Raw genomic sequence first — 13,321 nt, 5'->3', positions numbered from 1 at the left:
TTGAACCTCAACAGGCCAGTCCTTTCCACCAGATCATCAATTCTCAGCATGGGATACAAGTCCAGCTTACTGGCAACATTCACCTTCCTGAAATCCAAACAAAACCTCAGGGTTCCATCTTTCTGAAAAATGGCTCATGCCAAATTCCACAGTTCCTCTAGCTCCCTCTTTAGCACTGGTAGCAGGTGCTCTGGGACCGACAGGCTGGCAAATGGGCTTGAGATCCATCAGGGTTATGTGATGGTGGATGACCTCTGTGTGGCCAGGAGTTTCCCCGACCAGTATCAGGATTTTAAGAAGCTCCTTCCTCTTCTCCTCCTCCATGTGGTCCAAATCCAACTGTGGCTCCCCCTGTGGTCCTGGTTGGTACTGCTCCACTTGCTCATTTTCCTCCCTCACAGCCTTGATGGACAGAGAGTACACATTGTTAAAGGTGGAACTGTTGGACAAGGGGGGCATTTTTTTAAGCATGTTGATATGGAAAGTCTGCAATGGCTGTATCCGGTTGGGCATCTCATTCCACCCTTCCCCCTGCCTAACTGAGCACACTTGAGTGTAATCGGTGCTCTGTTGGAGTAGGGGAGGTGATAATAGGGTAGAGAGTGCAGAGACAAGTGAGATGAGAATCACACACACAGCCAGCAGCACACTTGTGAGGAGAGTTCTCTCCTCACCTTTTCTCCTTTGTCGCAAACAGTTTTAGTTAAACCTGCATTTTAGGTGCTGGGGTTCACTTATCTTAGTATGTTGCATTAGTTTGGGATGGAGGTTACTGGTGGTTCAATTACTCTTCTCTTTTGTTTTAGGTTTAGTTTCCATTAGGCAGTTTAGGGGGAGGTGTGAGGAATGATGGCCCATTGCGTGGCTGGTCCTGCATCTTCCCATCTTTTGATCTTTTTGGCTAGAATCTTCAGCCTTGTTTTGATTGTACATGGTTTTTATCTTTGGAATCATCTAATAAATTTGGTTTTATTGGTGCTGTCTTGGGTTTTTTGTCTTGTGAATTTCATGTTTTATTTTGAAAGGTAACTCTCCTCTTGTTTCAGGTCAATTGCCCTTTCTCTTGCGTCACCGGTCTGGCATCATCCCTAATCCTTGATTGTTTTCATCTGTGTTCTCCCCTGCCATGTGTATAAAGTCTTTGTGTTCCCCTCTCTGCGTTGCCAGAGTATTTCATTCGTCTCGTCGAGTACATTCAGACTTGTTCACAGCCTTGTTTCTTCGCTCATGTTAAGTATTGCCAAGTTTTATTTTCTGTATAGGTTCCTCTTGAGAAGAGTCATTTTGATTTCATATGTCTCTGGTTAGAGTTTTTGTTTCAGTTTGAGATTTTTCATAGCTTTTGTTTTCCCTCTTTTTGGAGCGTTTTCTGTTGTAATTTTTTATACTATTGAGTAGTTAATTTTCATAGCCTGAGCGCTTTCCTCTTTGGAGTGTTTTTTGTTATTTGTTTCGTGTGGTTTGTCTCCTTGTCCTCTGGTCTCATAGATTTTCATAGCCTGTTAATTTATCACTCTGTCTGAAGAGTTGCTATTCAGGAAATAAAGCCTGTCATTGCTGGACTTCTCCCTTCACTACGCCACCATCAACCATGCCATCGCCCGTATCAAACTCGCCGGAAAAGGGTCATGGCTCTCTAAAACAGACATCACCCGTGCTTTCAAAGTCCTCCCTATCCACCCCTACTTCTGGCATTTCTTCGGCCTCTGCTGGTGTGGTGCGTAATACTTCACCGTTAGGCTCATCTTCGGTTGCAAAAGCAGCCCTAAACTCTTCAACACCCTGTCTGAAGCCCTCTGTTGGATCCTGTCTAACAACCATGGGATTCCATTCCTCGTCCATCTCTTGGATGATTTTCTCCCTCAGATGCTCCGAATTCACCACCTCAACCATTCACTTCGACTCAAGCTGCCATGCATGCATGCACGACACCATGGTATTCTGTTTAAAGCAAACTAAAACCAATCAATCTGGTCCGCCTACACCCGTCTTCTACTTCAAGGTCCAATCACCACTGAATCCTTTTGAAACCCTTGCTAACTTATTGCAATTCCGCAAATCTAAGAGCATAACAATGACGGATCCTCTCTTCTTGGCAAACATAACAAATATTGTAAAAGTCAGCATTTTTCCCTATTTTCATAATTGTTACAAACCAATCAATCTATTGAATCATAATAAAATGATCAAAATGCAAATCCATAATGAAAATAATTGTTAGGTTCTGTCCTATATAAATCAGTTCAAACTGGATCAATATTAACCGAATACAACAGTAAAATCTAACATTTTTCAAAATACTTCAAAATACTACTACTTCAGTAACATTTTTAGTGCAAGACTTGTAACACAGTGACGTATCCAGGACATTTTTACTGGAGTGGCCAAGATGGGACGCAAAGCTAGTGTGGGGTGGCCATGGCATAGCGAAGTTTAATGCCACATGCCAACTGCGGTTCAAATCCCGGCTGGAGAGCTTTTGTTGCATGTCACATCCCCTCTCTCTCTCATGATTTCCTGTCTCTTAACTGTCAAATAAAGGTGTCTGTGCTGGTAAAGAAAACTTTTTAAAAAGTTTTTTTTTTTTTAAATTCCATTTCCACCTATCGGTCCTCAGGAATCTCTGGTTATTTTAATATGTCTATTTTGAATCAGTAATTATGTTCAGGATAGGGTACAAATTTTCTAAGTGCCATTTCCTTGTAGTGGATTAAAGTCCTCATCGCTTCACAAGTTAGCGAATTAGCAAAATTCAACTGCTCTTAATTCATCCTATAGAATAACATTAATCAGTCTTCAGCCCATCATCTGGGACACCTGTATTGTTACCTGTGTTTGCTTCACTAGCTGCGGTGCCATCTTGTCGTTACATAAAAACACAGTGAACAAAAAACTCAAATCAAAGCTTCACCCCAGTCCACCCCAGGCCACCCATTTTCACAGTGTGGAATGTCCACTTTATTTACATACCGGATTTGAATACTTCCTCCACCACTGTCAGGTTGTAAACACTGTTTTACTGCTGTAACTTTTCACTGGAAATACTTTGAAATACTTTATATGCAGTCTAGTCTGGCGTCTTCCAACCAATGCCAAGATAAATCTGACAGTCTATAAAAACCTGTCAAAATGGTGGACTGTGATACACAGATAAGCTCAGAGGCACCTCTAAGATACTACTTCTGCCCAGCTTTCAACTTGTATCCCAAAAAGAATCAGGACAACCTACTCCCAGGCGTAAATTGTGTGTCACTTTTAAAAATGACAATGCTAAGGATGTCAAAATAACTCACTGGAAATCCAAAATACTTCCACACCGGCGACTTCAGTGAAAGAGGAGGGGGTTCAAGTTCTGTCTATGGGTCTCCTGCATCTGCAGTTGCCATTGTTGTAAGAGTGGTGTAGCCCCTTTCAGGAATAGGGTGGTGCCTGAGGTGTGTGTGCGTAAGGTGCGTAAGGTGTGAGTGGGTGAGCGAGAGTGAGGGAGTGTGCGTACGTGCGGATGCTAGTGAATGAATGGGAGAGGAAGGAGAAACGAAAGGGGGTAACAATAGTAGTGACAGCAATAAGGTGTACAATATAGTCTGCAGTTTGGCTGTGAATAAAGGCAACAGCTAGATACAGCAAAGCTCCCTGATATTATTTCCTGACCAGCTTAACACGTGAAAGTTGGTTCACCCCGAAGGTAAACATAAACTTTGACCCTGGAGAAAATCATCTCTGTGCTTCCTGACCACGGACCGGACGTGACATGGGAGTGTGGCAGCATCGACGATTCCATTCTTTTAATTCGAAGCTTGAGATTGTGACTTAATTTCGGTTGATTTTGATTTAAAATCGAAATTGTGACACTCTTAATGACAGTGATCAGATATTCCTGTTGTTTTCTTTCTATCTGATTAAAAATCACAGACAAGAAGCAGTCCTATGATCAGTGTACATGTTTTTAGTTGTGTGTTTACCCCTCCTGGTATCTCTGTGCTGCAGGTGGGTACGGCACGTTACATGGCCCCGGAGGTGCTGGAGGCTCGTCTGAATCTGGACAACATCGAGTCCTTTAAACAGACTGACATTTACTCCATGGCCCTTGTGCTTTGGGAAATGACGTCGAGGTGTGAAGCTATTGGAGGTCGGTGGATGAACACATACCACAAACACATGTATTCTATAATTAACTTTTTCAGGTGATGTTATGTAACACACGATCACACACTCATACACAACTGAAGAGATCCTGCTGTGGTGAAGTGTCAACCACTGAGGTAACTCTACAGTGACACACATCAAAAGTCTCAGGTTATTGCAATCTCAGTAAATTCATCACATCAAGTGCTGCTGTAATGTGATAAATACGACTGCTACACATTTACACTACAATAATGACACTCCCTTTAGCTATGTTTTGCTCTAAACTTAATCTTGAGTCATGCAGTTGTAGACAAAACTTTACATACACTTGTAAACAATATGTACATCATGGCTGTTTCAGTGATTTCTGTAAATGTCACATACTACACAAAAAATATTGATGAAGTGTGGTTAGAATTTAGAAGTATATTGGGAATTCGGAAAATGTAACCAAATCTGCTGGGTCAAAAATATACACACCATAATTGGAATGACCAATTTTGGTTATGTAGAAAGTTATGTGAATCAAATGTACTCAATTGCATGGCCTCTTAACTTCTTCTGAGTTAATATGAGCTTGTGACTTTTCTGGGCTTATTTAAAAGGGCTTATTTGACACACCCATAAGACATAGGGAGCTGTTAGACTCAAGGAAAGTCTAAGGAGCTCAGCATTGATCTGAAAGAACACATTATTGATTTGAACAAGTCAGGAAAGTCACTTGGAGACATTTCAAAGCAGTTCTATGTCCTAAGACCAACTGTACAAACAACTGTCTGTAAGTATAAAGTGCACAGCACAGTTGTGTCACTGCCACAACTAGAAAACACAGACCATCACCTGCTGCTGAGAGAAAACTTGTTTGGGTGGTCAAGAGTTGACCAAAAAGCAAGTCTGTAATGAATTAGAAGCTGCTGGAAGACAGGTGTCAGTGTCCACAGTAAAGTGTGTCTTGCATCGCTGAGAGGCTGCTGCAAGAAGAAGATTAAGCTTTAAGCTTGCTTAAAGCTCGACTGAAGTTTGCAGTTTAAAGTAAAAACTTCCTGATAATAGTTCTGTAGTCAGATGAAAAACAAATTGAGTAGTTTGGCCACAATGAGAAGCAATATAATTGGAGGCAAAAAAGTGAGGCCTTTAACCCCAACAGAAGTATACCTACTGTCAAGCATGGTGGTGTGCTGTGGTGCTGTTTTGCTGCCAGTGTTACTGGAGTTCTAAAGAAAGTGAATGGGGCAATGTAGAGGGTGTGTTATGTCCAATTTTGGGGAACCTAAAATCACCAGCCAGAACAAAGCTAGCCCAGCCCGATTTTAACTGGTGCTCCTTGGATCTTAGACAACTGCCACTGCACACCAGTCATGTTCATACACTAACAGCATTGATTCATGTTGTTTTTTTTTTCATTTTAGTAATAAAACATACACAAAATAAAAACATTATTAAAGTAACATAAAGCAAAACAATACATAAATGCAATATAAATAAGGTGCAACACAAAAAAATATAATATTTCAAGGAAATTAGTGAGAACATACTCTGTTCTTACCTTATCAGTTAAAACAGATGGCCAGTGTTGATGGCAGGGTCGATTAGTACGGTCTTTTGGTAGGTGCTGGATACTGTATCACTGGACTGTGCTGATATAGAAGGAACAGTAGAAGCTGATAGTGCATCCCTGCTTGCTGCAGCGCTGGAAAGTGCTGAGATGCAAGTATTTTTTACATATTCATATTCACACACCGAGTCTGTTTATTTTCAAACAATGTATTTTAACACTGTATTTATGCATCCAACCTTCAACAAGGCAATATGATGACACTTTATTTAAATGTATGTAATGTACATCTTTCCCTCATGTACAAAATGCACATAACATATAGTCCTTTCTATATTTTGTCTTTTCTGTCCTATCTAAATCTATTTTTTTTTTTTTTTTTTTAGTATTTTAATGCCTGGTTTCGCAGACAAGGCTTGAGCCTAGTCCCAGACTAAAATGCTGTTTCTGGGTGGATTAGAGCTACTCTAGGACTAAACTGAAGTTTATATTAATCCTGAAAAGAGGCAGGTTTAATGTCGGCTTAGTACTGTTTGTGAAAGGGAGCTCAGATGGTTTGGCAGCATGGAGTATTTGGAATGTCCAAATTAAGACCATTATTCATTACAGGGGCCAGCCAGACAAATACTTGTGGATAGGAGTAATCCATTGAATCAGTTTGATGAAATAACTTTCAGAGACCGCTTTCGTATGTACAAAGAAGATGAACTGGAGATAACTACTTTGCTTGAGCCTAGACTTTCCTCCATGTCTCAAAAAAGAAGGCCTGTACCCTGTTCACTCCAAGTTCTGATCACTTTGAGATTCTTGGCATCTGGAACCTTTCGTCATGAAACTGGTGATTTGTGTGGTGTCAGTGAAGCAACAGTGTGTGGAGTAGTTCACAATGTCTGCAGTGCCATTGTGAACTGAGAAATCTGTACATTAAGTTCCCTGATGCTGCTGAGCAAGCCAACTATAAAGTGCGATTCTATGAATATGGGAACTTCCCAGGAGTACCGCTGTACTGCTCTTGTGGTTACATTGGCATTAACATTGAATTCACTGCAAATGGCAGCCCAAGCACTCCTCTTCTTATGTTCTTATGTTAATAGCAGCACTATGGCCTTTACTTTCAATAACAGCATGATTTCCCGTAATTTGTTTAAGTAGCGTTTTTTCATACTTTCATACTGTGTCAAAATTCCCTCAGCAAAGTTATCATCAATTCCATTCCAGGTTTTTATGAGCACCATTAAGCTAATAGGCTCTGCTCCCACTTAGGCTGATGTGGCTTGACCCAGATGTTGTCATTTAAGCTTACTACAGGACTCCACAGTCTGGGAATATATAAGCCAAATGTAAGCCATGTTCATGCAAGCCATTTAAATGACCTAGCTTTACTAGTCTGACTTAGACCTACTCCTGGCTTGAAACCGGGCAAATGTCTTGTACTTATTGTACTAGTGCATTGCCCGTAGGAAGCATGTATTCCTATAGAAAAATGGGAGGTAGTAGCTTTTTCATGGATGGCCAAATGAGGTTGTGTTTGAAGGTGGGACGTCAGGGATATAATTGGCTGTTTTTGACTACTTTTGATTATACCATCATATTTCACCTTAAAAACTATTTACCTTGTGTGGTGTCATTATTTTCAGCACAACCTCACATGTGACTGTGACTGTACAGTTATTTTTTTCATTTTGACATACTGTATTAATACTATGGACCTAAAATCACAAAATAACATAAAATCAGAGTAAAAAAAAGTTAGATTTTTTACTGTGAAAACCACAAATAGGTTTAATGAACCAATTGCATTAGCTATAATGCAAATATAAATTGTGCATACATTTTTGAAATTTACAAAGTTATATGTAACTATTTACACTTAAATGCAGGAAATGCCTCAGGCTCAGGGCTCCTCAGCTCATTCCTGCCTGTTCCACATTCAGCAGTCTCCTCATTGTTTTGAAAACATATGCGACGTTGCACACCCTTGAACCAAGCAGCAGCCATGTTGAGAATCTCAGAAATATTTGAGGCACACATACACAGACAGACAGACACGCACACAGACAGAGATTCCTTGCTTTTATAGAGAGATGTCTGTCTACCTGCTACTGTGACAAGTGAATTTCCCCAATGTGGGATGAATAAAAGTCTAAAGTCAGAGTCTATTTGCAAGCGTGGAAACAAATTATTTCACAGCTCTGATGTGTTTTTAGTTTTTAGACTTTTTCACTAACCTTTGTTTGTGACGAGATTTTGGATAAGTTCAACATTTACTGAAAAGAAACTTTTTTATAAGTTGAAGTTTATTGGGGAAAAAAACACTATTTGGTGCACAATGTGTTGCAGTTTAAAAGCTTGTTACATTATTCACTTTTATCTTTTAAAATGAACTAGTAACTAAAATTGTCAAATAAACGGAGTGGAGAAGAAAGTACAATCTTTACTGTACTGTACTGTAGTTCATGTACTTCAGTCAATGTAGCTTTGCTACTTTCCACCGCTGATAACAACCTATAAACATTCTAAACACAAGCAGCAAGAGTACTTACACCTATCATTCATGCACAAAACATTGATTCAATGAGCACATGATGCATGCTGTTTGCTTAGGCTTATCATGAAAGTGCAAAGGCTCAAAACTTAATTACAAACAAATACATAAATGTTTGACCAATAGTTGAAATTATGGCAACAAAGTTACAGTTTATATAACTGAATAGATTTCGGTCACTACAACTTTTATTAAGAACTATTGATTAACTACAGTTAAACAAAAAAATGAAATAAAGGCAACAGTTGTGTTGTGTTTAATTATAATATGATGACTTACATAGTCTAGGAGATATAGCTCGATAAAAAGGGCTTATTTATCACTGGCGATTAATATACACTCGTAAACTGGGGCACCACCTATGTTTCTTTCCTGCAACTAATCCAGAGGCAATTAGTCAAAATATAACTGTCCAAGTTTGGCTTGAACAGTAAAAATCAGTCTCAAATCAATCTGTTGAATTTCAAAATCTATATTTTATCTCCTATTCTGAAGCAGTGAATGCTTTCCATGATCCCATCGATTTCCCACTTCAAATTAAATGTGCACAAATATGTAAGGTTATATATGCTTATTAACTAAATAAATGCAGAGTAGATGATATGAGGTTATGATTCAAACGGGTGACAACAAGTAACAGAAAGTGTGAAGCTTGTGGAATAAAGTATTGATTAGATGAATTCTAAATGATGGTGGATTTTAGTGTAACGAACCATTAATTCACAACTACAGGATTGATGTCTATCCTAACGAGATGATATGAGAAATGTCTTTGAATTTATTATATATATTTGAAGCTTTCAAAAACACCAACTCTGATTTCATTCACGTGTGACTCTTGTTGTGTATGAAGTTCAGCCTACTTTGTTGAAGATGGGAGGTCCCGGAATCCGGGCTCTCTGGATCAGCTTCGTCTTTCTGCAGGACGGCAGCAGTGGCTTGTGAACAGCTGGAGGGTGATGCCGTCTCAGGTCGAATGAGGACACTTCTGGCCCAGCGGAGTTTTCACTTGAGAATGCTGCGGGTGGTCCAGGTTCGGTTGAATGATAATTCTTCTTTTAGCTGTAGATTTCTTCATAGTCTCTTGAGCAGCTAAACTGCACCGACTTTGTAATGATGTTAAGAGTTTGATCAGAGTCTCTTTAGAGCTGGTGATTACAGAGCTCCGAACATATATCGATTTGACTTCTGGGGAGCACGTGAGAGGTCGGAGAGGTTAAGAGCTCCTTGTCATGAAGGGCTTTTTTGATCTAAAAATGCTACTTTATGTACAAAAAGTGCAAATGCAAAGCCATAAATTAACAGCTCAGTGAATCGTAATCCCAAACAACTAAACAACTGGGGATAAGACAGACCTGGACCAGCAGCCTAAGGTGCAACAAACAAAGACGCAGGTGTGCATGTACACAAGATCCCAAACTGATGCAGTAGACCTTTCTTTCCAGAAATTATCACTTACCCAAGAGATACATGACAAGACAGTTAAACTAGGAGAAGTTCGTATTCTTGCACTCCTTGCAGAAGGAGATCTGGTTGCTATTGAAGCTATTGAAGTATCATCTGAAACGCTACACAGTGTTTAACTACAATGTGATTTGTAAACAAACCACAGTGAGTGAAAACCTTGAAATCACAGCAGAAAATGAATTGCTACAATTCATAAAAGACTAAATTAGCGGGGGTAGTAGAGTCTTTGCTTTGCAAAATCTAACAGAGATGATGACTGAGAGACTGGAACAATATGGTATCCAGAAAATCATGACCCGAACACACCACAAGGAAACAGTCCTCAAGAATTTCCCTGATTTGACAGAGGAGAAAGGTATCAGGGACGGAGTTTTCATTATGTGTTTGAAAACTGCTAGGAAGACCATATCAGACACATCACAAACACCAGATGAAGAAGCGCACACATTACTAATGGCATCTTCAATCCTCAGAAAAGCAGTTTTGAATCATGAAACTCACAGGACCCAAAAACCCAACAGATCAAGATAATTCCAGACAGACTCTGTCTGTGAGTCAGGTGGCCATGCTAAATATGACCTCTCTTTCAGCAAACTTGAAATGTGAGCCTCCACTTGCAGTGTTCCTTGCCCTTGATTTACATTCGGAAACAAGAAGCAAGAAGTTAGTCAATCTGCAACACAAATATAATCTCACAGTATCATATGAGAAGGTCCTCAGCATGGAAGTTTGCTTTGCACAGGCCATTGAACAACAGACCAGGAAGAATGCAGATATAGTCTGTCCTACAAATTTGCGTTGGCAAATTTTCACAGTTGCAGCCCTTGATAACTTGGATCATAATCCCACATCACGCACTGCAAGCTCATCCTTCCATGGAATTGGGATTTCACTATTTCAGTTTCTTATATCAGAGAAGCCTGGGTTGAGCCAAGAATGTCTGAAAATCAACTCAAAGATATCAGGGGAAAGCAGCATAGTAGAACCCATCCTGCCTCATTCGTATATATCTGTACCACCTGTGGGCCGAAATCTTGTTACCCAACCTCGAGTTAAAGTTGTGTAGCCAGTGGTGAGAGGTTCATTCGATGCAGAGAGAAAGCATGAAGAGGCATGGATGAATGCAGTAAATGACATCCTCTATGTCAATTCTGATTTAGAAAGTGGCACTCCAACAATGTGGTCTTCATTCCATGCTGCTCAATATGATGTTGTTGGACAGCCGGAAAAAAGCACTGAGGCCCTCCTGCCACTTTTTCATGACAAAGCAGCAACCCCAGAAATGATTCACCATGGAATGAACCTGGCAAAAAAAAACACTGAGCACCTCGACCCACAACAAGTCTCTGTGATGGTAGTGGACCAACCCCTCTATAACCTTGCGAAAAAAATGCAGTGGACCTTCCCTGACATCTTCGGAGAAGACAAGTTTGTGGTGATGTTAGGTGGGCTCCACACTGAAATGGCTTTGTGGAGTACCATGGGAGATCTTGGATGGTGGATCTGGATGGCCTGAAGCCTTAAAAGAAGCTGGGCTAGTGAATTCAGTGGCAGCAGCCACATCATTTCTGAAGGCATCCAATGTGATGAGAACAAGATATGCCCATCAAGTTACTGTTGTGGTACTCCACAGCCTTCTAAAGTGGGCCTATGAGGACAGTGAAAACAGGATGATCCTTGAGAACTGGGTTGAGAGAGTTGCCCATGAGAGCCCAACATTCTCCTTCTGGCTGCAAGTACCAACAGAGTATCTTCATGTTCATACAAGCACATTTCGAACGCAAGATCGAACTCATGGTCACAATCCTGCAGAAGCTTGTTCCTCTGTTCTTTGCTCTCGACCATCATAACTATGCCCAGTAATTTCCAGACTTTATAAAGGACATGGAATGTCTCCCAGATAGTATCCGGGCAGAGTTTGAAAAGGGATATTGGACTGTAACTCGCAGCAATCGGCTATGCCGATTGACCAAGCACATGAGCAAGCCAACAAAAGGGTGAAAGGAGTGGGTGGCATAATTGGCCTTACAGAGAACCTGGACATGTTGGAACGCTGGATTGTGACTGGCCCGGAAATCAGCCGTGTCCTGGAGGAGTTTATCACTGTGAATGACAGTGATGACGGCGTCCTCATCATGAGGAAGGATCAGCATCACAGCAGGGTTTTCAACGTCACACCAAAGACCCGATAGAGCTGTTGCTCAGCAATGGGAATCCCTTTGAAGAGAGCAGTAAAGACCTGGTTACTTTAGATAACAAGGTGTGCGAGTCTGCAGCCGCTGCAGCATCAGTCCTTAAAGTTGAGTCATTGGGACAAGAGCAGTACAAGAACTTCAAAAAGAATGTGCTGGACTGACATGACACACCACTGACAGCTCTGATCAAGCGAAACACAAGAGAAAAACGAGGATCAGGCCCCCGACAACGCATCTCTGGCACTGCCAAAGTCCCAAAAGATTGGCAGGCATTTCTGGCAAATGAGGATAATAAGACAGAATTGTTTTCATTCCTGTCAACTGTGCTGGTAACAAATGGACAGTTCCCAGATGACAAAGATGTCTTCATGATCGCTGCAACCATGAGGAAGCTGACACTCGTGTCCTAGTGCATCTTCTCTATGCCCGGTTGGGATGGTCTACACTGGAGACACAGATGTGGTCATAATCCTATTGAGTAATTTCCATCATATCAAGGCTTTGAATGCAACTGCAGAAATCTGGATCTGCTTCAAAACTGGAAAGACATCAAGAATGATCTCCCTGAACAGTCTCGCCACAAAACTGGGCACAGAAACATGTAAAGCCATGGCTCTCTTCCACGTATTCACTGGATCAGACAGCACATCTTCTTTCAAGTTCAGGGGTAAGCGATCCTGCTGCAAATTGATGCACGAAGTTCCACAATTGACAGAGGAGTTCGCAACTATCGTTGACACTCCATTCCAAACCTCTCCAAGGCTGAAAGAAGTTGCAATAAACTTTGTCTGTAGGCTATACTCCAGTGAATCAAATGAGGAAAATGGTGTTGATCTTCTTTGAATGAGGCTATTCTCACAGAAGATGAGAGATGTTGAAAGAATCCCCCCAACAATGGATGCTTTGGATCTACGTCTCAAAAGGAGTGTCTTCCAATTGTACTATACAATCATAAAAAAAATCATGCATTTTTTAAATTAATTTATTTATTCATTCATTTAGGTCAACAATGCCTGTCAACAACCCCACTGACCATGGGTGGAAAGAAAAGGACAGCAAACTTCTTCCCATTTGGACTACGCTGCCACTTGCCAAAGACATATTCCAACTAGATGTGAAGTGCAGTTGTACAAATACTTGTACAAGCCGACCTGCCAGTTCTCGGTGCAAGTGCATGAACGCGAAGTTAAAATGCACATGTCTGTGGACGTCAGAACTTCTAAGACTGACACAGAATGAATCAAAGAAGTAAACCATAGTTTTCATTGTAGAGTGAAGTTCTCAGAATAAATGTTAGCTTTGTGGTCCTGTGTTTGCTTTTTGAATGCCAGAAAAGAACTACTGTTTCTCTTCTTATTATTATTGATTTACTTTCTTCCAGATATAAAGTTCTTTTGTGAAAATTTCTATTGAATAAAATGATCGCTTGAT

General features: G+C 40.6%; 1 protein-coding gene across 3 annotated transcripts in view; it reads left to right on the top strand.

The window, feature by feature from the left end:
- LOC119006792 (TGF-beta receptor type-2-like) overlaps window positions 1-13,321 on the top strand; it is a 65,482-nt gene that overhangs the window by 36,662 nt on the left and 15,499 nt on the right. The window contains exons 8-10 of one of the 3 annotated variants that reach the window (XR_005070894.1): window positions 3,988-4,129; window positions 9,082-9,261; window positions 12,893-13,242. Coding sequence is in view for 1 of the 3 variants with exons in the window: in XM_037075861.1 (XP_036931756.1) it covers window positions 3,988-4,129 (142 nt within the window). In the remaining 2 variants the exon portion in view is untranslated. Of the gene's footprint in view, window positions 1-3,987; window positions 4,130-9,081; window positions 9,262-12,892; window positions 13,243-13,321 lie in introns of those variants that run through there. The other 2 variants (XR_005070893.1, XM_037075861.1) reach the window with 2 other exon arrangements.

This window comes from Acanthopagrus latus, chromosome 17, assembly GCF_904848185.1.
Source record: "Acanthopagrus latus isolate v.2019 chromosome 17, fAcaLat1.1, whole genome shotgun sequence".
Taxonomy (NCBI): domain Eukaryota; kingdom Metazoa; phylum Chordata; class Actinopteri; order Spariformes; family Sparidae; genus Acanthopagrus; species Acanthopagrus latus.
Note: the sequence above shows the minus strand (reverse complement) of the source record. Positions and strands in the feature narration are given on the sequence as shown.